General features: G+C 42.6%; 1 protein-coding gene across 3 annotated transcripts; it reads left to right on the top strand.

Annotated features, from left to right (window-relative positions):
- Window positions 1-154: 154 nt before the first annotated feature.
- slc6a11b (solute carrier family 6 member 11b) lies at window positions 155-27,664 on the top strand. 3 transcript variants are annotated; one of them, XM_061831943.1, is made up of 17 exons: window positions 155-264; window positions 3,697-3,853; window positions 7,250-7,309; window positions 7,487-7,778; window positions 8,948-9,082; window positions 9,151-9,291; window positions 9,371-9,452; window positions 10,765-10,897; window positions 12,785-12,919; window positions 16,848-16,951; window positions 17,052-17,176; window positions 17,779-17,891; window positions 19,291-19,428; window positions 21,356-21,458; window positions 21,717-21,817; window positions 22,553-22,723; window positions 24,091-27,664. In XM_061831943.1, exons 4-17 carry the CDS (start codon window positions 7,568-7,570, stop codon window positions 24,232-24,234), a joined length of 1,836 nt encoding a protein of 611 aa, XP_061687927.1. In that variant the 5' UTR covers window positions 155-264; window positions 3,697-3,853; window positions 7,250-7,309; window positions 7,487-7,567; the 3' UTR covers window positions 24,235-27,664. The 3 variants fall into 3 exon arrangements, with proteins under 3 accessions (XP_061687927.1, XP_061687929.1, XP_061687926.1); XM_061831945.1 differs by lacking the exon at window positions 7,250-7,309; XM_061831942.1 differs by lacking the exons at window positions 155-264; window positions 3,697-3,853 and having other exon boundaries at window positions 7,075-7,309.
- Window positions 27,665-27,682: the final 18 nt, after the last annotated feature.

The following is a 27,682-nucleotide window of genomic DNA, read 5'->3' as shown; positions in this document are numbered from 1 at the left end:
ATTGGCATGTCCTGAAAGTCCTCGTCAATATTAGGTGAAAGGTCATGGAATTTGTTTTGTGAATGGACATTTATGATAGTACATCCTCAATTGTTCATCATAGTGAGTACATAATGATAAAGCAAGTACAGATCTGCAAAGTCCTCATTAAGCTCTTTGATATTAAATATGACTTGGTGGACTTTGTTAGACATTGACTTTTGACCTTGATGCTGTTCAACTTTGACCTAACTGCAGGTTCCACCGGCTGAAGAACCAGGTCAGGTCAGTCATTTTTATATTTGTTTTATGACTTATGGTGACACATTTGCCATCTTCTGACTTGTTGGACAATGTAAAACTTTGACTTTGATGGCACCAAATATCAAGGTTGTGGTGTGTTTTTCATTTTGTATTTTAACGGGTGGCCACTTGGGAGCAATGCAGCTGTTGTACTAGTAAATGTATCACATCATCCAGCATCTTACGCACAGCACGATGAAAATCCTTCAAATCCACAAATTCCACTTGACACGTTGGCATTAAGCATGTGTTATCCTTTAGCATCGGCATGCGTCGCCGCGAACTGCTCGGCGGGGGTGGGCAGGGGGGGGGGGGCTCAGCACAGCATGTGAATTTAGAGTGGGCTCCCACAGCTCGGAAGATTAGCCCCCCGGGTGCATTCAAGTCCATGAGCGAGGGCCGCTTTCCAGGAAGACGAACCCTTCGCCGGGCCCCCGAGTTGAATCCCGCTGCTTTCCTTTCGGCCCAAAAGGAGGCGGCCATAACTGACAGGCCTTAACAATGCGCCAACAACTTTTTTTTTTTTTTTTTTTAAGAGGGAGAGGTCTTCTTTTTTTTTGGGAGATGGTATGGATGTTTGCGTTTGATACATCACTCCATTTGTCTTGTGCTACTGTACATACACAATCGGCAGAGATGCTTTTACGCCTGCTAATACTGTGGGAAAAGAAACAGATGATGCATTCAAGGGTTGATTTAAGGCAAGCTTGGCACCGCTTTGTTTATATTTCACACAACCCGGAAGCTGTCTTGTGCACTGAAGCCACCGTCATTGCGGAGACTCCAGATATGTGCCATATGCTGACATTTAAGATGTTTATTTTTATGTGTGTTCAACCAAACAAGAGGTCACATAAGGAGAGAGAGAGAGAGAGAGAGAGAGAGAGAGAGAGAAATAAAAAAAGAGTGGGGTTAGGGGGATTGCAGTGACATATTCCCATCTCTAGGGGTCATCTGCGACTCAATGTTGTTAATAAATAAATAAATACTACCAATTTCAGCTCTTTGGCTACTCATATTATGATGGATTTGTAGTGTCTACTGGACAATCTAATGAGGTCCAGTTGGAAAAGAAAATCATAATCAATTCAGAGATTGATCCAGCAATCTGGGATTTGACCGATTCGCAAAACGGAGGTTGTGGATAATGACTACGATGACGATGATGATGTGTCACCTCATCCCAGATGGATCAATATTTTATCTGTATGTGAGGATGAAGTGAGGGATCGCCCATAAAGACGGAGAGCAGTTCAGACCCCGGCATTAGCTTTTAACTTTTAATGGAGCATCATGTGATGAACTGACAGGGTGAAGAAAAACCTATCCATCTATCCTCATCCTTTTTGTCCTCATTGGTGACACGGGTGACCTTGGACGAAAGGCGCTGCACTCCCTGGACTGGTCACCAGTCATGAAGGCAAACAATTATTCATATTTACATTCACACCTCACACAATTTAGTCTTCATGCCCCCAAGTTAAACAAAAAGGTGATGAACCTCCTCCCCTCACCTCAACATAGTTCCTGGGCATCAAGATGGTCCCATGGCTTTATTTGTCGTCCCTGCTGATCTTACAGTTCTGTATGCCAGTCTGAGTCTTCACTAGCAGATCTGGTTTTCGACTGGGTGGCCCGCCCCTTCCCAAGCATAAAGGGTTAGCCGACACCACTCAGAATCGCTTTGGCTCTCTTGGTCTTTTGTCATTTTTTTTTTTCCTAATCCTAAATAATGTGAAGAAAAGTGGCTGGTGATGAGTTTGTTGGACCTGAGTTTGCCATCTGCTTTGTACCTCGCTCTCCTTCCTAATTGTTATGCGCTCCTCCCTCGCACTCCCTTTTGTTAATGTTAACACTATTTGTCAAAATATTTTGCAGCCAAGTGACCCACGCTCAAATTTTGCTGAAACTTCAAGCAAGTCGCGGTCAATATGAAGGTGTGGGGAGGTGCCGCCGTTGAGCTTTTCTTATTTTCTGATGCACTTGGTGGGCACGAATGGCTTGATTTTTATTTTTATTTTGTGTGTGAATCAGTTTACGTCCCCCATCAAATAGTCTCCAATGTAAGTGAACCAAAATGAGATTTCAGTGACATCTCCATGTGAAAATAGCATCTCTAACTCCATGCATAACTTTACATATCTTTCCAAAAGGTGATATTCAGGATTATCTAAGAGTAACATTAGAGGTAACATGGAGCAGTTCCCCGCTAGCTCCAGAAAATACTGACGAGCCCGATATCAGGAACAGATATTATACCAAAGTGTGATATTTGCAAATTCTTCAAAGAAACAAGAACTGATTTTTTTATGGGCACAGGAGACAGCTCGTCTCCGCTAGAATGAAGGGCAAAGTCTATAAAACAGTGGTGAGGCCGGCCATGATGTACGGATTAGAGACGGTGGCACTGAAGAAACAACAGGAAGCAGAACTGGAGGTGGCAGAAATGAAGATGTTCAGGTTCTCGCTCGGAGTCAGCAGGTTGGATAGGATTAGAAATGAGCTCATTAGAGGGACAGCCAAAGTTGGATGTTTTGGAGACAAAATTCGAGAGAGCAAACTTCGATGGTTTGGACATGTTCAGAGGCGACAGAGTGAGTATATTGGTAAAAGGATGCTGAGGTTGGAGCTGCCAGGCAAAAGAGCGAGAGGAAGACGAAAGAAAAGGTGGTTGGATGTGGTGAGGGAAGACAAGAGGACAGTTGGGGTTAGAGAGGAAGATGCAGGAGATAGGCTAAGATGACAGGCTGTGGCGACCCCTAACAGGACAAGCCGAAAGGAAAAGAAAAAGAAGAACCAAATAGTTTGAGATGTTCAATTGTGATCTGAAAAATGCAGCAAAGCAAATGAGAAAAACTTGAATTATACTGGGTTTGGATCATTCACTGTAATTCCTTTTACATGGGCCGATCTTTTGATATTTGCTCAGACGAATAGAGGAAAAATTGAATCTGCAAATGAAACGGTTGAAATTTCTCCACCCCCTAAATGTATTCCCACTGGGATAATATTGCACAGCTCACAACATAAATAAAAGACTTGACTCTGGCTGAAAAGCACACGCGGTGTTTGCAAGCCGCTTTGGGTGGCCGTACTTTTTATGCAGGCCACTTTCTCCCAGCTTCTAATGATGAGTGACCCTCGCGTGAAGGGATTCTTAGAGTCTGGGTCAGGCTTTTAGAGTTAGGGGAGTTCCTTGTGCAGCGAGCATATCACGCTTGGAAACCCGGCGAATCGACTTGTGTGTGTAGAAATGCCAACAAGCTTTTTAAAGTTTCGAGTCCCCGGAGAGAAAGATGTTGTTCCCCAAGCAGCACGTCTTGACGTTATGACGGGCCAATCATTTATCACCAGCTCCTCACAAACGCAATACCGAATTTTTTTGTTATGTCTTTTGCTTTCTTTTTTACAAAGGAGTCGATTGATATGCTGAGGCGCACGATGACTCCTAATGGAGACAAAGAGCGGTGATTTGGTATGCCCCGAGCGAAGCTCGAAAAGAGGGAGCGAACAAGAGCGTTGACATCGATTGAGAAAATCAAACAAGGGTCACTGTCTCCAACTAGGCCAGGTACAAAGAGAGAAGTCTTAACTTGTTTTGTGCCGCAGGGTTTTACTTGAATGCAGCTTATCAATAAACTCATGTCACTTTTGAGGGACAAATACAGATGTCTTCAAAATTGGGCTGGTATTTGTTTTTGCATTTTTTTAATGATAATTTTGTATTTTTTTTTTTTTTACCTCCGCAATTAAAGGCTGACCATCCCAAAAACAGTACAGTTTAGATTTCAACCAAACAATTCATATGTCAAACAAAACATAATGCGTGATGTCAGCACATATCTTCAGACTGCAGCTCAGCCAGCATGGAAAGCGGGGTGAGTGCAAAAAGTATGGCACTTAGATGATATTGACACCTATAATAACCACAAAAAAAGGAAAACAAAGCACATGAAGTTAATTGTTTAAAGCGGTGATTCTCAAGCTGTAAACGAACGAAACGAGCGCTATTCTGGCTCCCTCTAGTGGTATGTAAACGAATCACTGAATTAAACGTTCAAATATCGCAATTTTTTTCCCCAAATTGTTCGGATGTGCTAGAGGCACTGTGGCTTTGATAATGATGTTTTGACTTGAAAGAGCATTAACATGCAAGCATTACCTACTAGACTACAAGTGATGAGGCAGATTATTCATCACAACACGAAACTCTCCGTGCTTGAATAAATATATTAACAGTTACTGAAGAATGATAAAATATACTGGGTGGATGAACACACATAATGTCTACTATCCTTCCATCCATTTTCTTAGCCGTTTATCCTCACAATCTCTACTAATACTTGGTAATTCTCAGTATGTATTTATACAGTGCCAGCCGGCATGTTGGGGATGGCAGCGTCAACGGCCTCAACATGACAATATATTGAATGGTAGTTTTCTCAATCCGCATCTGAAATAATAAACTGAATTCCCCTACTGGTCTCTTTGAAATTTGGTATCTGCCCTCAAACTTTACTTTTTTTATTTGATGTAATATATCTGTGCTGGTGGTAATTCATAAAATCACGTTAGTACAAAAACCCGTACGATGACAGAGTTAGCCTTGCACTCGAGCAAAAAGGATCTGCTGTCCTGCATCAAAAAGTAAACATCGGAAAACGTGCCAAACAAGATGAGACTATAGTTTGTACAAACAAGACGGGCTTCAAAATGTCTCTCTTAAAGCTGAAAAACTCACAAAGTGGACATTGAAAACTGACAATTCCAGTGGGATTGGACTGAGAAGTATTTGATTTGTCTGCCAAATGCAAAATGTATTAAACCGGTACCGTGGTGATATGAACATACAGTATGTAACAATGGAGTGATTAGTGAAACAGTGATTATTGACAAACTAAGCAGCTTGTCACTTGAACCATGGAAAATAGAATAGAAATAGAAATACTGTACAAATACTGTAGAAATAGAAATAGAAAGTCTTGTAATCATGGGAAAAGCAGAATTTATGTCTGTTGTGGGTGAATCAAATATGCAGTCATGTTTCAGCTGATGTATGATCATAAATTTGATTTTTTTTTCCTGTCATATTTAATTGTGTGGTGGCACAGCAGCACAGCTGTAAAGCATTGGCCTCACAGTTCTAAGGTCCCCGGTTCAATCCCAGCCCCACCTGTGTGGAGTTTGCATGTTCTCCCCATGCCTGTGTCGGTTTTCTCCGGGCACTCTGATTTCCTCCCACATCCCAAAACATGCATTAATTGGAGACCCTAAATTGCCCCTAGGTGTGATTGCCATTGCGACTGTCTCGATGTGCCCTGCGATTGGCTGGCAACCAGTTCAGGGTCTACCCCCCCTCCAGCCCGTTGATAGCTGGGATATGCTCCAGCACTCCCTGCGACCCTTGTGAGCATAATTGGCTAAGAAAACGGATGCAGGGATGTAATTGTGTATTTCAAAAGTCTGCGTGGTGGTTCAATCTAAAGTCTGTTAAGTATAGTGGTTCTTATAGCATTAAACATTTATGTAGTCTTGGTTTTAGATGTGCAGAGGGCTCATTTACTTAAAAAAAACAGTTTTAAATGTAGTCCTCTAATATAGGTATAAGCATATTAAGGAAAATTATCCGACAACAAAATTGTGGCTAGTAAATATTTTGAGTGACAAGTAATTCTGGGAACCACAAGCCACAGGGGCTGGTGGGCAAAACAAACCTTGTTCGTCATTATTCTGGTAGTAAGGTAGGCAAGTAATCTACAGTGAAAGCAGGGAGCAGGCGGACGAACAATTAGAAAGATGGAGGCACGCACTGGAAAGGAGAGAAATGAAGATTAGCCGAAGTAAAACAGAATACATGTGCATGAATAAGAGGGGCAGAGGGGGAACAATGAAGCTCCAGGGAGAAGGGATAGCGAGGGTGGACGACTTCAAATACTTTGGGTCAACAATACAGAGCAATGGGGAGTGTGGTAAGGAAGTGAAGAAACGGGTCCAAGTGGGGTGGAACAGTTGGCGGAAGGTGTCTGGTGTGGGATGTGACAGAAGAGTCTCCGCAAGGATGAAGGGCAAAGTTTATAAAACAGTGGTGAGGCCATGATGTACGGATGAGAGAGGGTGGCATTGAAGAGACAAGAGGAAACAGAACTGGAGGTGGCAGAAATGAAGATGTTCAGGTTCTCGCTCGGAGTCAGCAGGTTGGATAGGATTAGAAATGAGCCATTAGAGGGACAGCTAAAGTTGGATGTTTTGGAGACAAGATTCGAGACAGCAGACTTCGATGGTTTGGACATGTCCAGAGACGAGACAGTGAGTATATTGGTAGAAGGGTGCTAAGGATTGAGCTGCCAGGCAAAAGAGCGAGAAGAAGACCAAAGAAAAGGTTGATGGATGTTGTGTGGGAGGACATGAGGACAGTGGGTGTTAGAGAGGAAGATGCACGAGATAGGCTTGGATGGAAAAAGATGACACGCTATGGCGACCCCTAATGAGACAAGTCGAAAGGAAAAGAAGAAGTTAACTTCAAATGCTCATGTTCCATGCTCACAAGATTTGTTTGGATCTTGTGATGTTGCATGATGACTTTTCAACTGAATAATATTTTTCTGACTTTGATGCACATTTACCTTCAATTTCCCTGTCCAAGCCAAGGGGGTTAGAATTTTGGGGTTGAATTATTGTACTTTAAAAATCCAAAATAAATTAGACATACAGCATCCCATCACTTGCATCATGCCAGCCTTCCTTCATGTTTCACCATGTGCCTTCAACCTCCCTCCCACCACGTGGCTTTCGTCCAAGCGGTGGCGCTTGAGTGAAGCGCGCTTGGAGAGCAGGAGCGCAGTCGCACACCGTCCACCGCCCGATGCGCAACACAGACCGGCCACGTCTGGGAATCTTTTGTGGATGAGAAACATTTCACTCTACCTAGATTACCCCTCGGTCCTCTTTTTCCCTACGTTTTGCTAAGGCATCATCATTGAGCGAGCCCAAAGGAGCATTGCCACTGTTGCATCTGGGTGTCTACGTGGTAAGTACTTTGAATTCAACTTGTTTCATAATTTTCTTTCCACCTGTCAACCTCTCGCAATGATCATTTTTTTTAGTTTACAAACTCCTTTTTGTACTCTGCTTTCAGAGGCAAAATGGAAATGAATTGTTAATGAAATATCATGCTCCACTTCCTCACTCTTCCTGTTTAATTCAGGGTGGAGGGCCGTGCGGCTGCATTTTAGAGTGAAAGTTCCTCATCTCGGCCTCTGGAGATTCCGCGCGAATCGGCAACGACATGACAGCCGAAAAGAGCGGGCCGGTTATAAACGGTAAACCGGAGGACGGCAGGGACACGGATGGCTCCAGCTCCAGCCTGGACAACAGGGAGTACTACGAGAGAGGCCAGTGGAACAACAAGATTGAGTTTGTCCTCTCTGTGGCCGGAGAAATTATCGGGCTGGGCAATGTCTGGAGGTTTCCCTACCTCTGCTACAAGAATGGAGGAGGTAAATATACTGACCTCAACTCATTTGGTGGAAAGATCAAAATTTGGCTGACTACAATCAACATGAAGACAGTTAACGATCAGTAATACAATTGGAGTCTGTCTGAAAGATCAGATCGGAAAACACCATAATTGATTGTTCTAAAGTTCTGTGTCACATACCCGACGTTGGCTTGGTTTAGCTACATGCTAAGGTCAATGGGGTGGCATGACGTAGGTGGTAAACTGATCGTTCCACAACCCAGTGGTTCTGGATTAAATCTTGAGTGCCATTTCGAAGTATCCTTGCGCAAGATAGACAATCCCGAGTTGCTTCGAATGCTGCGTCATCAGAGGGTGAGTCAGGATTGCGTAAAAACACTTTGAGTACCCTGGAGGTATGCAAAGCACAGGACAATACAAGAGAAAGCCCATTTACAGTTTTTATGTTCAATCAAGGCAAGCCATTCCACACTGGTGAGGCCCCGTTAATAAGGCCAACCCTCATATAACATACAGAAATTAAGTCAAGTCGTGACAACTTTGAAGGAGTACGCAGAGTTCAGTGAATATTGTCATTCATCCAAGTCATTTTATTCGCATGGCATTGAATCAATCTCAACTGGTTCTTGATGTCTTAGTCTTGTCTTTGCTCCTCTAGTGAGTCCTCAGTAAGCCTTGTTGCATGAACTGATGAAACTTGTTAGGATGAGAGGCAGAACATCTTCAAAGCCAATCAGAACAGTTCAGTTGGAATCAGTTAAATGCCCTCAGACCTTTTTTTTTTTTGTTAGTTTTTTTTTTTTTTCCCGTACACTTGACTTTTCCATCTTGGGCCCATGCTTTAGCTCAATTTCTTCTTCTCAACTTGAACCTTTAGGAATTCAATGGTATGTCAGGGGGACAGTTTCTTTCTCTTGACGCGTTACTTTTACAACTAAGGAATGTAGTCACATCCTTGCATCTTGATCCTGGAAAAAATATAGATCACCTCACAATCGAGTAATTTTAGGTTGCATGACTAGGGCTGGTGTAAAACGGAACTTCTGACAGATTAAAAGGGATGCATTGCGAAGTGGCATCATCATACTGCTTATGTGTCCTTGATGTGGCATTTTATTTTTTTTTTGCACTCAGCCAAACTCAGAAACCTACAAAGTAAGTGTTTTTATTTCTCTCGCGTGTGTCAAGGTGCCTTCTTTGTTCCATACGTCATTTTCTTCGTATGCTGCGGTATCCCTGTGTTTTTTCTGGAGACCGCCCTCGGTCAGTTCACCAGTGAGGGTGGCATCACGTGCTGGAGGAAAGTTTGCCCCTTGTTTGAGGGTAAGAAATCATTCCCGTTATTTTTACAGACACTTGTGTGATTTCATGACACCTTTTTGCAATTTCAGGGATTGGCTATGCAACCCAGGTGATTGAAGCTCATCTAAACGTCTACTATGTAGTCATCCTCGCCTGGGCCATCTTCTACCTCTTCAACTGCTTCACCACCGAGCTGCCGTGGGCTGGCTGCGGCCACTACTGGAATACTGGTGGGAGACGGGCAGGTCTTTGGTCACGTTCATGTGTATTCCTCATCAACAAGCCAATCGAATCAATGTGTCTCCGCAGAGAACTGTGTTGACTACTATGGAGAAAATGCCACCAACATTACTAACCCCAACGCAACCTCTCCTGTTATTGAATTCTGGGAGTGAGTACAGGACTTTTTTTTCCCCATATCCTGTCGCCGTCAATAGTCTATAAACGTTCTCGCTCATCACTCTGGGTATATAATGTGAATGAGACATTTTCCGCCCGATCAGATCACAGCCATTTCTTTGTTAGCGAACATCTCATGAGCCCAAGCCAAATATAGCTTCGCGTATAATATTGATTGAAAAGCTTAGACAGCCTCTGACAGCTACACTAACCTCCTCAGCATCACCCCCAAAATAATTAGTCAGCTCTTTTCATATTTGTCAGCAGGGTCCACTAGGCCAGCTGTCTCTCAGCTGGAGTCCCAAGAGCGGCAGCAGATCAGCCTTTGTCAGCGGGCACTGCTGATCACACTTCCAATCTCTTTGCCAGTCCCTGTGGTTATGCCATGACGGTCTAGTTTTTTTTTCTCCAAATAACTCATCAAAGTGTATGCTGACAGAAAAAGCCTTTTCCTTGTGGCTAACCAGGAGGGACAGGGTAGCTGTGTTGGACATGGTCCGTGGCCTGCCACCGACAACACGTCACCATGATCAATGGCTACTTCAGGATCTGCGGGGGTGAACTCGGTGGCAAAGATTTGGCAAACGCCATTTAGCTCCGCTGCCTCGCATCCTCCATCAATGCCGTTGCCTGGAGATGCTTTGACAAACAGGAAGTGCGGTGTTGGTTCATTGCCGCAAACGAGCTACCGTAGAAGACTTGTAGAATGGATCACCTTGGCTTTGACAATCAATGTAGCTGTGGATGAACAACTTTTGCCTCAAGTGTAGGCTTGCAAAGTGCCATGTCGTGTAAATGTATTCGTTTACTTTTTAATATGGTGTGGCTAATGTTTCTGTTGTTTCTTTTTTTTCTCTCACTTTTTTTCTCACTTTAAATGTGATTGTCTTGAACTTAACATGGCTTGTTTTGGGTTTGGGTTAACCCAAACCCTAACCCTAGTAGACTACACACGGCTCTACCAATGACTTGCACTAAAACTGTAGTTCAAGTGCACTTTTTTGTTCCACTGTCTTGTAAGACAGTAGCGATTGCTCACATGAATCATACAATTCATAAGGCCTAAAGGTGAGAATTGATTTTTAACTCAATAATATCACTTTATTTAGTCAAGAACAGCATTAACGTTGCGATACAGACTGGTGATAATCAATATATTGATATCATTATGAAGTGCCTTTGCTATCCTCATCAGAATGACTTAGCGTGAAAATGTAGCAGAACAATAAAACTGAGGTCTCGTTGCCAAACTTTTGCATACATACCAGTACAACTATAAGTCTCTTCAAATGTGTTTCCATTAGACGGAGAGTTTTGAAGATATCTGATGGCATTGAGCACATGGGGGGCATGCGCTGGGAGCTGGCCATCTGCCTGGCACTGGCCTGGTTTATCTGCTACTTCTGCATTTGGAAGGGACCCAAGTCCACCGGCAAGGTGAGAGCCCATCGATTTCTTCCTATTAGCAAGTGTTTACTGACAACTTGCACCATTGCTGAATCACCATTTTGTTTCTAATGTGGTCCTCGAGACCCTGTAACTGGCTTGAGTAGCGTACTAAGCACATCCAGCAGCCTTGAGGAAACTTCTCTGAGGTCCAGTGATCCAGAATAATGTTGGGAGATGGAGGTAGAATGTGGAAAAGGGTTGCAAGAATGGCAAAACAGGGAAAGAGAGATGTGTGAGCAGGAAAAAAAATGAATGGGTTCACATCCTACATGATGGAGGGGAAAAAAAAAAAAAACAACTCGGCGGCAATGGTGATTTCCCCCTAAAGTGTCTTTTGTCTGTCTGTGAAGTAAAGAGGGGAGAATACTCCTTCATGGCCGGGCTTTAGCAGCCGGTCCAAGATTGATTCGTGTATTCACTGGAGGAAAGGGGAGCGTTCATGAGGAGCATGCAGAGTATATCCCCAGCCTTTCCCTCTCTCTCTCTCTCTCTCTCTCTCTCTCTCTCTCTCCCTCCCTCGCTTTCTTCTCCACAGCCCTACTGGGCCCATTCAGCTGCGACACTGCGAAGCTGTTTTGCTTTGTGACCATGTTTGCAAGCCATTCTCACATTTAAGCCCTCCCGTTAAGATTTACAGCAAGGCGCGGGCAAGTTTGACCCGTAAATTTGCGGTAGCTTAAATGTTTACCCGAAGTGAGACGATGGCAGCGTGCGGTGCTTCTGAAGGTTCACGCAGGCCGTGAATATGACCTTTTGGTCACCCCAAAAGTGGAGAAGAAAAGGACACGAGAGATGTTTAGGATGTGTTATCGTTGTGTTTGTCAATCTCAAAGAAGCTAGCTGCACTGCAGGAGACAGGTTTTCCCACGCTTTTCTTGTCGGACATGTTGGGATTAGCAGAATTTAAGAGTGCATTATCCTTAATAAGTCGTCAGCTTCATAAAGCATTTCTTGCTCCTTTACAAATGTTTGCATAACACGCTCAGCCCAGGATTCAGTGTCTTGCTATATTTAGAGCCAGTACAGCAAAAGTACTAAATCCATCCACGTACATTGTATCTTAAATTTTGTGTATGTGTGTGTGTACTTCTACATTATGAGTGAAGTCGTGTATTTGTCCGCTTGTTGTGTATCTCTTCGAAACACATTTTCCCACACTGGCAGCATCACTCCTCCGGGCTCCTCCCATTTAAGACACCAAGCCAGGGGAGCCCTCGCTTTCTTTTCACTCTCCTGGCCCGGCCGGCTCTGTTCTGTTCCGTTCTGCCCTCAATTGGTGACCGTTGACGGCGTTCCAGAAAGCCTGGCGATATATGTTGCCCACACTGGCCTTTTTTCAAGCGGTTTCTTGAAATGTTGAGCTCAATTTTGCAAAAATGTGAAAAAGCCACTCTCCAACATCCATCTTTTGAGATGTCTGCTGCTGTGACTAGCATGATATACCTGTATGTTTTATGTTATGTACGATCATCAGTAAGAACATCAGACCCAAAAGAGACTATAGTGTACAGTTTGAGTCAAAACACGGCTCCTTCACCACAAACTGCAACCATCATGGACAACAAATTTTTCAATTCATAGCTGTGACTATGAGGTTTTGATACAGATCTTGCATTGACTCTGATTCAATTGCACCATTAGAAACTGACTTTTTATTCATCTTGTCTTGAAGTAATTGTAGCCAAACGGAATGCATTACTTGACTGAAACAGGCAGAGGCGGTGTTGATTACATCTCAACAGTTTCAAACAAAGACACAAAAGATGTGTCTTCAGGCGGGTCACAGCCAACCGGCTAGCGGTCGGATTATTCATCGTTGGTTTGTTCTGCAACCTGGCTCAAAATTCAATATTCCGTATGTGTTTGCACCTACAGGTTGTGTATGTGACGGCCACATTTCCATACTTCATGTTGCTGATTCTGCTGATCAGAGGAGTAACACTGCCAGGAGCGTACGACGGCATCAAGTTTTACCTCTATCCAGACATCTCTCGGCTCTCCGATCCTCAGGTAGGCTAGGCGACATGGAATCGGCAGCTTGCTGACCAATCGCGGCGCAGAACAAAGTAGAGTAGATACGCTGTCGTTGCAAAACGAATGGAGGCAAAATCTTAGATTTGGTTTGTGTGGGTGGAAGCTGGATAGAAAACAGAGTTACAATTGATAGATAGTATTGATATTTCGATAGCGCAGCTACAAATAGGAACTACTGATACCTACTAGATAATATAGTGATGGTGATACTCGATAATATAAATAATACCATTGATACCGTAGATGCCGTTTATGCAACCGATAGATACCATAGTTTGATCGATCAAGACAAAAGTCCCGAAATTATTCAACACAACGTCTAGCCTATGGATACGTTTCCAATGACGTCACCACAGTCCTTAGATCAAACGGAAAAATTAACGATAGAAAAAAACTTCAAGCTTCACCTATCACCTGTGTTCTCTGACCTCGATGACACACAAGATGCTGTAACAATTAGCAACTGCATTTCACTTTACGGACATGCTTGGGGAATGCAGATTAGCTGTATGGTAGTCATACAAGGTGTAATTCCAACTGAAACTATTGAGTGCTGCATTTCCTGAAAGGACGTCCTTGTGGAGACGCAAAGTGTCTGCTCCTCAGTGACGAAAAGTTAAATAATCTTGAGAAATTTCAGAACATTTTGACAGCACAACAGACAATCTATGCTGAGTAATTTTCTCATTTACATTCTGTCTCACTTAAGACTTTGATTTGACACAAGCAAAACTATCCATTTTTGTTCAGTTTTATTTTGCCAGTCTGTCAATATTGCTAAATTCTTTTGATCCTAGTGAGCCCTCATTTTAGACTTCATTTCAACAGCAGTGTGGAAATATTGTCTAGTAAAACATAAGAGTTGAGGAAAAAAGTGTGTGTGTGTTTGTGTGTGTGTTTGAGGAGGTCGAAGGCCCAAAAAGAGGCCGTTTAGGTGGGTGATATAGAAGCGCTGCTGTTTGGCAGAGGAAGACATTACTTCTGACACTGATGTTAAATTGGCTTCCTTGGAGGACAATCAAGGCTCTGTTCACTTCCAGGCTGCGCGTGAAGTGTGTGCTTGTGTGTTTGCTCTACGTTACTCTTCCTCTCCTGACTTCTCACACTTTCTCCCATCACTACTTTAAATACATTCCCTCACCCACCCGCTATCCAGAATCTCTGATAGATGGTGCTGTAAAATTCTTTCTTTTTTGTACTTTAATAATCCAAAACTGCGGTACGGTAACTGTTTACCGTGTTTGCAAGAACCAAATGTGAGATTTCCATACTAAAATGATTGATGCTTACCCAGCGTAGATGTTAGATAAGCAAGTGTTGAAAACAGATACATCACAATATCAGTAAAACTTCTTCTTCTTCCACTCTGGGCGCACATAACAGTTAAAATATGAACATAACCAAGTACAAAAACACGTTTACACACCAGCAAAAAGCTAATGTGCGTCATTATTTGTCAATCTGTTGTACGTTCACTCTTGAGCAAAGCAAAAATGACAAGAACGGCGAGAGTTTAAACGCAATGCAATAGGATTATAGTTGACACAATGTGGAGGCGAATAACAAGATTCTAGGATTTCTATTTCCCGGTCTTGGAGATGTAATATTTTAACATAAGACCATAATTAGACTACAGTAGTCTATGTTACAAGACTTCAGTTGCAATGGATTTGGTTGTTCATCACAGTTACATTCTCTATCGCTGTCAAAATCTGACCACATCTAACAGTAACAACTGTTACTTGTCACTTATCAACGGTGCACGGGCGGACCCAAATGCAGGAGTCCAAGACGAGGACATGAGGTTCAGTTATTATAAACGAAAGTTGTGCACGACAACACAGTCCAAGAAGGCAGGATCCAAAACACAAGAAACAATGTCCGATAACTGTGAGTCCACTAAAGAGCATAACCATAAGCGTGACGAGACTATAATGGCGCAGTGGCGGAGTAACCCTGGATGCGGGAAAGCAAACTCAACGAACTGGCAAAAACCAGTGACAAAACTCCAACTTAAATACATTGTCTAATCGCAGTGCCTCATGTGACATAGCTGTGACCGGCGACAGGTGTCAGAGATGAAAACGCTCGGAGCGGTGGCCGGGCCACTCCCCTCCTGGCTGCGGTCCGGCCTTGCTCATGACAGTTACTTTCCTACATTTCCATTAAAAATAAAAAATTGACCCACTTTGAACTTTTGAAAATGAATGGTCACTTCATCAAAAATCTCATTTCTTGTAATATGTTTCTAGCTGTACTGAATGAGATTGACTTCGGCGTCGTAGGTGCCGCAGGTGTCTTGTATCATACTCTGCAATCGGAAACAGAAAATGAATTTCAGGGGCATTATGATCTTATCGTATATTTTCACATCTGAACGTGAACAAAATGGAGCAAATCTTCGATAGACGGAGGCATTGTTCGGAAATAATACTGTATGCATACAGGGTTATGCAATTGGGGATGAAACACGCGATAATCACTAGAAACAGTCATAGTTGGCCCAGCGTCTTTCAATTTTTACATGATGGACATGTTTTCAAGACTCAACGAGAAGCAAAAACAAACCGACCAAATTAGGCACAACATCAACAAGAGATTCCCTCGGAGGCCGGCCCGTTAAGGTTTCCCCTGCGCCGTGCGGCCATCAGCCCGGGGCGAGCTGAAGGGAACATTAATGAACATTAGGAAAGAAAGGCCTGTTCTTCCACAGGAACAGTCCTGTGTTTGTGGGGTCACGGAAGTTACCGTGGTTACTCCCAGGAGGGAGTGAAGATTGTGCGTTTGTGAATTGTTTCGTGGCGGTGAAATGAGATTAGTGGCTGAATGGTGGCGTGAGGGAGGTTTCAAAGAGCCGTGCTGCATTCGGTTTGAATTTGCTAGCACTCCGCGCTAAGTTCAGAGGTGCTGTGGTGCAGCTCCCAACTGGTTTCATAATGCTCATTACTTAATATCCACTTTACTCCTAACTAATCTCACGTGTAATTTTTTTTTTTTTTTACTGAATATGTCATTGAAATCCAATGAAAAAAAAGTGTAGTAATTTTACACACAAAAGTTGCAATGAAACAGAATCACACTTTCCATGTGTTTGGAAATTTTTGTTGCCGTATTAAAAATACAAGTCGGGACTTTTTGGCTGAAATTATAAAGCGCCAACAACAATGGTCACACTGGTCAAAAATACCATACTTTACTTGAAGCATGGTGGAGGAAGCATAATAATAATTTTTGATTATATAATAATGGCCGGCACGGTGGGTCAGCTGGTAAAGCGTTGGCCTCACAGTTATGAGGACCCGGGTTCGATCCCGGCCCCGCCTGTGGGGAGTTTGCATGTTTTCCCCGTGGCTGCGTGGGTTTTCTCTGGGCACTCCGGTTTCCTCTGACATCCCAAAAACATGCAACATTTATTGGACACTCTAAATTGACCTTAGGTGTGATTGTGAGTGCGGCTGTTTGTCTCTATGTGCCCTGCGATTGGCTGGCAACCAGTTCAGTGTGTACCCCGCCTCCTGCCCATTGACAGCTGGGATAGACTCCAGCACACCCCGCGACCCTAGTGAGGATAAGCACCAAACAAAATGGATGGATATATAACAATGGAAAGTAATCTTATCATCATTTTTTTTTATTTTCACAAAAACCTACGATTTGAAAAATGATGAGTAGATGTTCTCTATCTAAGAGCAAATAAACGATACAGGAATGAATACATTTTCACTAAATACGCAGTTCACCTGAAATACGCTGAGCAGGGGGATTGGTAACCAAAGAAATGCTTGCAAATATCTCATTTGTATTACACAAGAACACAATGAGCAATTTTGATTTAAAAGATGTGGCGGGCGGCATCTGGCCCTGGGGCCACCAGTTTACCACCAGTACACTGTATTACTTTCAGGTATGGGTGGACGCAGGAACGCAGATCTTCTTCTCCTACGCCATCTGCCTGGGCTGCCTAACTGCTCTTGGTAGTTATAACGCCTACAACAACAACTGCTACAGGTAAGATTGAGTTTGCTACGAATTTGCCCGTGATCACTTTTGTCGTAGTTTGTATTTGTCATGACACCCGAGTGTGTAACCTTTTCAACTTGCTCCTCAGGGACTGCATCATGCTGTGCTGTCTGAACAGCGGCACCAGCTTTGTCGCAGGTTTTGCCATTTTCTCCGTGCTGGGATTCATGGCCTACGAGCAGAATGTCCCCATCGAGGCCGTGGCGGAATCTGGTGAGTGCGGGACAGAACCTATTTGTAATGTGGGCCTATCAAAATGACATCCTAAAAAGTGGAGTCTCTGTCGGTTGAAAGATTTAAGCGAGAATGACAGCGTGAGAGATTTAAAATGCTTGTCTCAGAGCACGGCGAGGAGCCGACTTAATGCTTTTCCGAGCGTAGGCCAGCCCAAGATAGCATGACGGCCTGCTGGATCTTATTTTCAACTACTTATTGTTGTTTCGGATAAAAGTGTATGCAGAGGCATCATAGATCACGCGTGTTTACATTTTTGCGCCATTTATCTCGGCTGTGGTGCAACAAATTCAGCAGCGTAACGCACCGCACTTTCTCCGTCTGAGTGGTGAACGTGTCTGTTTTGCACTGTTGGATAAAAACTGAAGTCGGCTCAACAGTTATTAGGTTGTGTAAATAGAGTAATCTGTGTGCATGCTTCGGATGGAATAAAAGAGAACTGTGATGTAACAAGAGAGGAGTGCCATTCTGCTTTAAGACTAAGCAATGAAGGAATGCAGATATAAACACGAGACTCCTAACGGCAAGAATCACACATTTATGCCTCATGACAACATTGAAACGGTGACTTGTCTTTTCAGGTCCTGGTCTTGCCTTCATTGCTTACCCAAAAGCTGTGACCATGATGCCTCTTTCTCCACTTTGGGCCTGTCTCTTCTTTATGATGCTCATCTTTCTTGGACTTGACAGTCAGGTGAGCAGAACCAAACACAACACACACAACCCCACGAGTAGAGTGAGTATTTGTGAGAATTCAATAATGGCTAATGTCGGGAAAAACTACAGCATAGTTATGCAATAGTGCAGTAATAGGTTCTGGACAATAGAGCTGTTGCAATTAATCAATTAATCGATAACTAATCTATCATCAGATTAATTGAAAATTATTTTGATAATCCGTTAATAATTTAGAGGAAAAGACCAGCAAACAATGATCAACATTTTCCCCCTATTTTCTTACTTGTTACAGACCAAGCCAGTATCAGAATCAGTTTATGGAAAAATATTTGTCTATTACAAAAATAATCATTATTTGTAGCTGTGGTGTAAATCTATAATTAGAGATCAATACCATAGAATAGAATAGACAGGCGGCACGGTGGATCAGCTGGTAAAGCGTTGGCCTCACAGTTCTGAGGTCCCGGGTTCGATCCCGGCCCCGCCTGTGTGGAGTTTGCATGTTCTCCCCGTGCCTGCGTGGGTTTTCTCCGGGTACTCCGGTTTCCTCCCACATACCAAAAACATCCAACATTAATTGGACTTTATGGATTATAAAAAATATTAGATAATGACAGCCCTATTGGACACATTTAGTAGTACTTGAGAAAGTTATCAATGACCTGAAAGTTATCAAGTGTCTGTCCCGGTCGACGAATCCAGCTTCACTCGGCTCATCGCCACCTCGCTTTATCTCTGAGCTGGACGTTCGGGAGAAGCGGCAGTAAAACAAAGCACAATCCAGATGGCGGAAGGAAGAGGTGGGGCAAGACACTGGTTGCATACTAAGTGCGGTTCAACCAAACGCAAGCGTGAAAACTAGAGAGTGAAATTTGGCGGATGTCGAGTAGAGGTAGCCGCTTTAATTGCCACGGCAACCTTGGCAAAAAAGACCCTCTGGCATGTTGATCTTACACAATTCCCTGTAGTCTGGTACTGTTTCAAATGCCGATGCTAACTTGTTAGCCACTAGTATGCTAACGTAGATGGATGTCAATTACAAAATTGCACCTGGTGTGGTTAGGGTTAGGGTTACTATGAAATTTGAGCTTTAACTAAATGTTCTTAACAGGACGTCCTTTTTAAACGACCTAGAAAAGTGTAAAACCATATATTACTTGCTTAAAATGTCATATTTTGAACACAAAAACCACAACATCACGCCATTGCCTCAAAATTGATTTGTTCCAAACTATACACTTTTCCAGCCTAGTTTTAGGTTTACCGAAGCACCCCGAAACCGCAGATCCCAGAATCGCTCCTGTGTCCTACCCATGTATAACGACTCAATACATGAATAATGCATTAATAATAGCTGTTTTGTAGTAATGACATGTGTCATTTGACTCACACCTCGCTGTCACGTTGTTTCCCAGTTTGTGTGCGTGGAAAGCTTGGTGACGGCTGTGGTGGACATGTACCCAGAGACGTTTAGGAGAGGCTACCGCAGGGAACTGCTGATTCTCGGCATGTCTGTAGCTTCTTTTGTCATAGGACTCATCATGTGTACAGAGGTGAGCATTGGCTTTTACATGTAAATGTTTTCAATGTATACAGTGGTGCCTTGAAATACAAGTTCAATTGGTTTGGTGACCACACGCCTAACTCAGAACGCTTGTATATAGCTTTTCCCATCGAAATGAATAGAGTATCACCCACCACAAGGCAGTGTAGTCGAGTTACGCAGAAAAAAAGAAGTTTCAGTCAACTATTGTAAGTGACTCAGAAATCCATAGAATATTGGTGTGTGTGTGTGTGTGTGGGGGGGGGGGTTCACAGGAAAATGATAACATGCCTCTGAGTATTGCGCCTGCATATTGTACTTCTCCGTGTGTTTCTGTAATACTAGTGTTGAGAACACTGTCATGTAGATGTTGTTCGTTACCTGTCTATGGCGTTCCACTTTATGTATTAGCATTAAAATGCCTTACCGTGGAGTAATGTGGTTGTGTTAAACACAGAGTGTATAATTCCCATGGTTTTATGTTTAGTTTGACGGTAAACTTTACGTTTTTTAAACTTGCTTCACAATTTCAAACTGCCATTTGTTGTAAAATGTACACTGTTTGTATCTGTCGAAGAAACAAAATGGCCGAATGACAGCTCGAATTTCCAAAAACTCTTAAGTCGGGTCACTCATATGTCAAGGCACTGTTGTAGTTGAAGGCAATTCAGCAAACTGTATTCAATTTCTGTTCACCCATTTCTATCGCTCAATAGAATTTGATGGTTTTCACTTCCATGATAGATCATCATCATCATTATTTTCCTCATCATCATCACCAGATAAAAACTAGCAGGTACAAAACATCTCATGTTGGACCTCATGTAAATAAAACCTGAATGTATCATCCAATATGATCTTCTGCCATTGATAGTCTATTTGAATGCGTTCTACTAGATTTTCAATATAATATGCAGAAAACGTAAACCATAAATCTGGAGTGGCAGCCACCTCTCCCATGCTTTTAAGGCAATCTTTCTGCACTATACTTTGTAACAACAACCATTCCTTATATCACTCACTAAAAGCTTCTCGTGCTTGAATAAGTGCTCAACTGTCAACATGTGCTATTAAATGTGAGAACATAACCGAATACGCCGTTAAGTTACATCCTTGTGACAGGTTTTATTCCTTCGATACATCTAGTACTTTCAATGGTATGTTATTCAGTCTTAAAGCGTTCTCATCCCTAGTGACACCAGTATGTAAAAATATCCGATATTTCCTGCCACTTTTAACTGCCACAAAAGAGGCCTTCTAGATTCAATACCATAGGAAAACGCAGAGCTGATTGTTTAAAAGGTCCCCCGGGAGGCCATTGAGTATCGAGCTGACACAGCGCTAAGATTTTCTGTTCATGAGCAATCGGGTCAGACCTGTGATGTAACCCTGCTCTCGGATTCAGAGGAGATTTTATATTCATGAGTATCCTTTTAGAGGAAAAGAACACGGGAGTTGTCTGAAGTGAATCTCCACCGCTACTGTAAATAAAGCCTTCTAATGTGTGGAGGAGAAGAGTATCAACCAATGTGGCTCTCTGGATGTTGATAGAGAGGAGATTGAGAATAATCATTTTCAAACACAAATTCAAAGTGATCGAAAGTGCAGCCCCTTTGATACGGGGCGAGCTATTATTTTTCTCTGTCTCATCAGATTTGATATATTGGATTTTCCCTGCAAGATAAAAGTCAAGATTATACACTGAATCCAATCCAAATGCGGCAACGAGCCCCTCGGGGACATAAATATTTGCCAAGTATCTGGCGATTACTGTAGTCGCAGTTCTGGTTAGGGTTCCTGGAACTTGTGGTTTTTGTAGTGCCTGGAACTAAACGCTTCTAATCAGATATGTTCAGCCCAGCAATCTCCATCCTTTAAATTAATAAAGTAAAACTGTATTTGCCTTTGCACGTGATACCGTCCTTGTGTCCCAACAGGGAGGGATGTACGTCTTCCAGCTGTTTGACTCGTATGCAGCCAGCGGCATGTGCTTGCTGTTTGTGGCCATCTTTGAGTCCATATGTATCGGATGGGTGTATGGTAAGACCCGACTCGATACTTCTTACTCAATCTCGATCACACTAACCAACCCTGTCAAGTCACTATTCACACGCGTAGACAAAACTGAGGGAAAATCAAGCAGGTGGCAACTCCGCCATCTTCTGGAGCGGAGGATAACGCAGAGAAGCGTTTGAGCGTTTGCCCAGCAGGCCTTGGAGTCTCATCACAAATCAGTCATTTCATTCATTTGAATCTGAAGGAAGAACTTTACATTTACGTATTTGTCCTTTCTTGCAGGGAGCGACAGATTCTACCGAAACATCGAGGACATGATTGGCTACAAGCCGGTTTTCTTCATCAAATGGTGCTGGATGATCTTAACGCCGGGCATCTGTGCTGTGAGTCTACTACCCACATGGACACACACATACACACACTATTATCGAGATGAGCACGGCCAGGCAGATGCGCACACTCACTCACATTTCAGGCGTAAAGCCTTTGCTTCATCCTTCGGTTCGAATTCTTCGATGATTTTTGCTGTTTGTCAAGGCATTGGCTCTGTAGCTGAAGGTAAAGAACGAAGTGTTTTCCCTTATTTGTCCCTGGTCGCAATTTACAACTTACTTTTCAATTTAAAAATGTTCCCTGCTGCTTCGGTTTACAACAGTTCAATGTTACAAATGGTGCACAAATGGACTAGCTTGTGCAGCCACATAAGAATGTTGTCACATAGCCCAAGAAGGCTGCAGTACTTACTGTATTTCAAGGGCCTAGAGATGTGTTTCATCAAAATATTGTCTGTAATCATAGTTAGCTTTCCACTTAAAGTAATTAAGTTACAGTCGCTAACTGAGGAAACCATTTATTGTGCTGTATTCTGTTTGGGTCGGTGCCTTGCCTTCCTACTCAGGACTCAACCAGCACAGCAGCCTGAAAGATTGCATTGTTATCACTCCAATTTGAAAGATTACCAATCCAGGGTCCCTGATGTGACAAGGCAAAAATTCACAAGCCTATCAAATTAATGATTATTCTTGACTTTTGTTCAGTGCTAATTAATAATGGGTTCACTTTAAAAAAAAAAAAAGGTTCAGCAGTACAAAGAGTGTCTTTAATTTTCTGTGCCGCAGGGTATTTTCCTGTTCTTTTTGATCAAATACAAGCCGCTTAAGTACAACAATGTGTACACCTACCCCGACTGGGGCTACGGAATTGGCTGGTTCATGGCCATGTCTTCTATGGTGTGCATCCCACTGGGCATCATCTGGATGATCTGGAAGACCCCTGGGACCTTCTCTGAGGTGAGAACTTGACGTTGCTCCAGTATGTTCACAATGAGGTGAATACAATCAGTCGTGAAAAGATGTCACCTACCATCAGTCATTGCAGGTCTAAGTTGAGATGCTTCTGGAACAGAATGGCTTCTACTCAGTGTGGCGCACGAACTGAGATTTTTTTTTTTTTTATGGGACCCCTCTTCATCTCTTGTTTACATGTGCTTACAAAAGAAAAAGAAATTTTTTTTTTTTAGCTAAAGATACCCAGTTTAAAATATAAAGTAAAATAATTTCACCCTAAAAGAAATGTATTACAATGTATTTATTCTGATATTCATATTTTAGATAACTTTTTTGCCATTACAATGAAATGTTGATTAGCAGATACAAAGAAGTAGACTGCAGTTTAAAATTACATCCGGGTATACTTATTAATGCAGTATTTTGATAATAATAATAACAATTTGTATTTGAGCTCTTTTGTAAAATTTAAACAATTAAGATGCTGTGGACAATTTGGACAGTAAGACAATGTACAACATGGGTTAAAAATCGGATGTACTGTAATAGGTAAAAAGAGAAAAGCATTAAAATGTTTTGCCATTTAAAGCAAAAAAAAACCCAAGTAATAAAAAATTTGCAATCTTTGTTAGCGTTACCATTTAAAGAGTTAATAGCAATAACTGCAATAGTTTTGCAAAATAATTTTGATTGTTGAGATTTTTTCCCAGGTTTATGGCGCCACCTAGAGGCCTCTTCTTTGCCTATGTTGCCACGTGGTTGAGATACATCTCCTTCCAGAAATTAAACATTTTCTTTCTTAACCTTAGGAAATATCAATCTTAACTGGTCACAGGTTTAATGCATACGTCATCTCGTAATTGTGTATTTGTTACTCCTGTACTTTGCTGCTGCAGACTATATTTCTGCTCTCTGGATCTGTTTTATTGCCATGAGGCCTCTCAGCAAATAGGGTTGCTAATCTTCTCATAATTGCAGTGCAATTTTTATCTGCTTAGGAGTGTTTACAGCTCTGCATACTTTAAACCGCAGACTGTGCGCTAAAGGGTCGAGAGGACTTAAATAGAAATACAACATTTAGAAGTACAATATCACAGTCGAATGCGGATCCTGAGTACTGTTAATGATGTTGCATGATGCAATAGCACTCCAGTCCTGTGAGTGGCAGTAGTGCATAACATAGTGGTTTTTAAATGTCAAACAAAGAAGACAGATATTGGCCTTCTTATGAGTTTCTGCAATGATGAAAGATATTTTTTTTAAAGACGAAATCACATTTGGAACAAACACTGGATGTCTTTGACGGCGGAATGCCGACCCGAACCAGAAACTCAACTCCGCTTCCTCTCCCAATGTGTTCTCCTCTGTAGAGAATGAAGAAGTTGACGACGCCAAGCGCGGACCTGAAAATGCGAGGGAAGCTCGCCGCTCTCAGTCCGTACGCCGCCAACGACGCCATGCTTAAGGCTGACGGCAAAATATCCACCGTCTCAGAGAAGGAGACACATTTCTAACTGACTTGCCTGCCTCAATTGAGCCCGACCCTTACAAAAAAAAAAAAGAAAAAATGACAGCAAACATCAGCTGCCGTTACAGAAATATGAAACAATTCAAAGGCTTATTTTGATTTTGTAAAAATGAGGAAAATGAATCACCAGACATTTAGTCTGCTTTTGTTTTGCACACACTTTGATAACACATTTTTTTTTGGTGTTCTTTTAACATCGTCACTCGAGCAGACGCTTTCTCGCTAACCATTTAATAGTTAAACGTTGATTTTGATGACGTATGTTTATATTTCCAATAGCTGGCCACATTATTGTCCGTGCCTTGAGAACAATGCCGTGTTGTCGGAAGCTTCCGGTGCACGCGTCTTTGTCAAACGACGTAGCTCGCATTCGGTACGATGAGCCCAAATGTCCCAAATGTAGCAGCTCCGGATCCTGGTGGTGCGCGATAGAGGATACTGCAATGTGTCTGAGTACTTAATGTTGAGAGGTGGGCACTGAGTGCAGTCCAATTTCTAATTTCCCGTCAAAACATTTCACATAAGGCCTAATAAGCAAGACGCACTAAAAATACACAAAATGTCTTATTGCATTCATATTGTTGAATTTGTGCTATTATTCAAAACATGCATGATTACTTAAATGAAATCATCTCTGATGAGCCAATTAAGGCACGGCTCATTGATGAGATAAGATGAAAAGTGAGACGTCACCTCATGAAGATGCTACATTTGATCCTACAGCAACAATTTAAATAGGAATAAAATGATACCATAAAATAAACATGCTGAAAAGATTTATTTTCTGATAAACATGCTAACAATGGTCTCAATGTATAAATGTCTTGACCGGTAATTAGCGTAACGGGCCTTTACATTTGGCAGACTGCACTAAATTCGTCGTTGCTACGTAGCAAAATACAAAATCACATTATTGGACTCGACAGAGAGAAGTGATGAGGTTATTGATCGTGGCGTTGGGCTTTATTGGCTCCTCAGGGGGCTTGTGTGATTTCCCCCGTCCGTCTCTGTCGGGGGAGCTTCACAGTGACACTGAAGGGTGAATCAAAATAGGTTTAAAGCCTCGGAAAATCTCCACACAGCTGTGAGCGACTGGCAGGCCGAGTCTTATGAAAAAGAAGGAAAAAAGAACAAAACGCCCCTCTCTCTCTCTCTCTCTCTCTCTCTCTCTCTCTTTCTCTCTCTCTCTCTCTCTCTCTGCCATCCTTTACGTCTGCATGCGTGTCATTTCACAGTAATTATGTTGATGATTTTATACAGACGGACGGACGGACAGGCAGGTTTCCGCCCCTGCACTTTCATTCCCTTGAGACGAGGACACGTCACACATCACATTGACATTCTGAGAGCCGTCCTCGGCCTCTTTGGCGGTGACCCCTGCAAATGTAGCCATATCACGGCCCTAATGGAAGATTAAACCGTAGTTTCCTTTTACACGGAACCAGGCAAAGGTGGGATATAAGGTGGGACGTATCTTTCACACAGTGACTCGATGTCCCGCAATCATCACGTTAGATGCGTGACAACGCCGGCATCAGAGCCTGATGTGATGTACCAGATACTTGCCAGACAGTCACTCGGTAAAACAAGTATTCTTTTTACACAAAACCCAGAGAAGGAGCGATATTGCTACAGTTTTTATGCAGCGAAACAGAATCCCGTAAGCAAATAACAACATGCAAAATACAGTAGTTGTCGGGTCCTCCAGCGATAAGACAATTTTGATAATTAGATGCCATTGAGCGTGCGTTAAAAAATACTTATTGGACAGATAAGACTACTTTGCATTTTACACAGAACCCACCAAACACAGGAAATTGCAGCACCTTTTCAGAACAATGAGGCAAGCAGATAATTAGATGTCTTGTGACATAAAATAGTTTTCAGACAGCATCAGTTGCTTTCAACACAAACAGCGATACAGCATTTCGATAGTTGAAGGACAACAAAAATTGCTTACGGCACAACACAGCGGGTAAAACGAGTGTTGGGTAATAACATACTGCAACATTCCCTTTTTTAGTTCTGATAGAACCTTCGTGTTGACCTGAGTTGTCTTTTTTTTTTTAACAAAACTATTTTTTTTCACAAACCAATTGAAAATGACTAAACGGAATGGCAGATCCAAGGTGAATCCGTCATGATTGAAGCGTCCTTGTTCCCTGAGAAATTCTAGCATGACACGCTAAGCTAATACTCCTAATGTAACTAGGTTCCAACGGAAGTGATGCGAGAAACCTCTGCTTTGCATCAAGCAACAAGCTCTCCCACTTCCTTAGTCAGTGGAAACCAGACTACGCCAGGTTTCACCAACATGGGGCCCAGCGGTATGAGCTAGCCCAGTTAGTGTTAGCATGTTCTGTCCGGCTATTCCCGCTACCTGCCACGGAATTTGAATGTTAATTGAAGGCTATGCACAATTGTTAAGCAGTAAAGCTTTTGCGTTGTCCACTCCCAATTAGTTTCCCGAACTTTTTGGAGCTGTGGCACATATTTTGTATTTGAAAAATCTCCGTCATACTGCATTAAACAGTAATATCACAGAAAAGGTACATGCAGGATACAGAAATAATGCTGATCTCATCTTAATTTATTCATTCTGCCCTATTGTGAATCCACAGGTTAATTATCTACCTTCTGTCATCTATACAGAATATAATAGTTTTTTGGGATAGATCAATAAATATAGACATTTTTGGTCCATTTCACTGCAATTAGCTAATGTTCCACAGCACACCTGCTGATCTTTGTCCCGATGGTTGAACATCATAGCACTTCGAAAATGTAAAGCTCCCATCAAGCGTTTTTGTCCGCAGAGGTGAAGTCCCAGCCGGTCCAGGTCGCCCGTTTAATTCAAGCAAATGAGCTGGCCTCATTGTCGCTCAGTATCAGCATGGCCCAATCAGCGCTCGTTCACGCCCCCCCCCCCCCATTTATTTCCTGCCACGTGCTCGCTCGTGCCCTCTTCTTCCCATTCTCTACCCCTGATGAAAATGCAACCGTGGAGGGGGAAGCAACTCACTTTGTGAGGGATTAGGGTGGGATAAAGTTAGTGATGAGGGAAATTGGTCCACGTGCCCCCTCTCCGCCACAGTCGAGCCCCCCCCCCTGCCCAATTTGTGACATTCTTCTTCAACGCACATTATGTCATTTCCCCAAATCCCTCCTCACTCGCATGCAGTTGCCGTGATGTCATTTAACACTGATCACCTCCGTGTAAGATTGTTCACTTTGTAGGAAATGTGTGCTCTGTATCGCCAGATAAACATGCTGCAAGTTAAAAGATACTTTTGATATGCAAGTTCAAAAGCTCTTTGTCGTCATAGGACTATAATGAAAAAGAAAAAAGGTGGTCCAGTGTTCTGTACTGTTTCGACACGCGTTTTTGGTGTTCACGGGACACGCAAACTGTCTGCTTACTCATTTTTAAGAAT

This window comes from Syngnathoides biaculeatus, chromosome 10 (genome assembly GCF_019802595.1).
Source record: "Syngnathoides biaculeatus isolate LvHL_M chromosome 10, ASM1980259v1, whole genome shotgun sequence".
NCBI lineage: Eukaryota > Metazoa > Chordata > Actinopteri > Syngnathiformes > Syngnathidae > Syngnathoides > Syngnathoides biaculeatus.
This window is presented reverse-complemented; position numbering and strand designations above follow the sequence as displayed.

Coding starts and splice junctions, on each gene's coding strand:
- slc6a11b (XM_061831945.1), top strand. CDS start 7,568: ATGACAGCCGAAAAGAGCGGGCCGGTTATAAACGGTAAACCGGAGGAC. Junction 12,920..16,847: donor CTCGGCTCTCCGATCCTCAG/GTAGGCTAGGCG, acceptor TATTACTTTCAG/GTATGGGTGGACGCAGGAAC. Junction 19,429..21,355: donor GACTCATCATGTGTACAGAG/GTGAGCATTGGC, acceptor GTGTCCCAACAG/GGAGGGATGTACGTCTTCCA.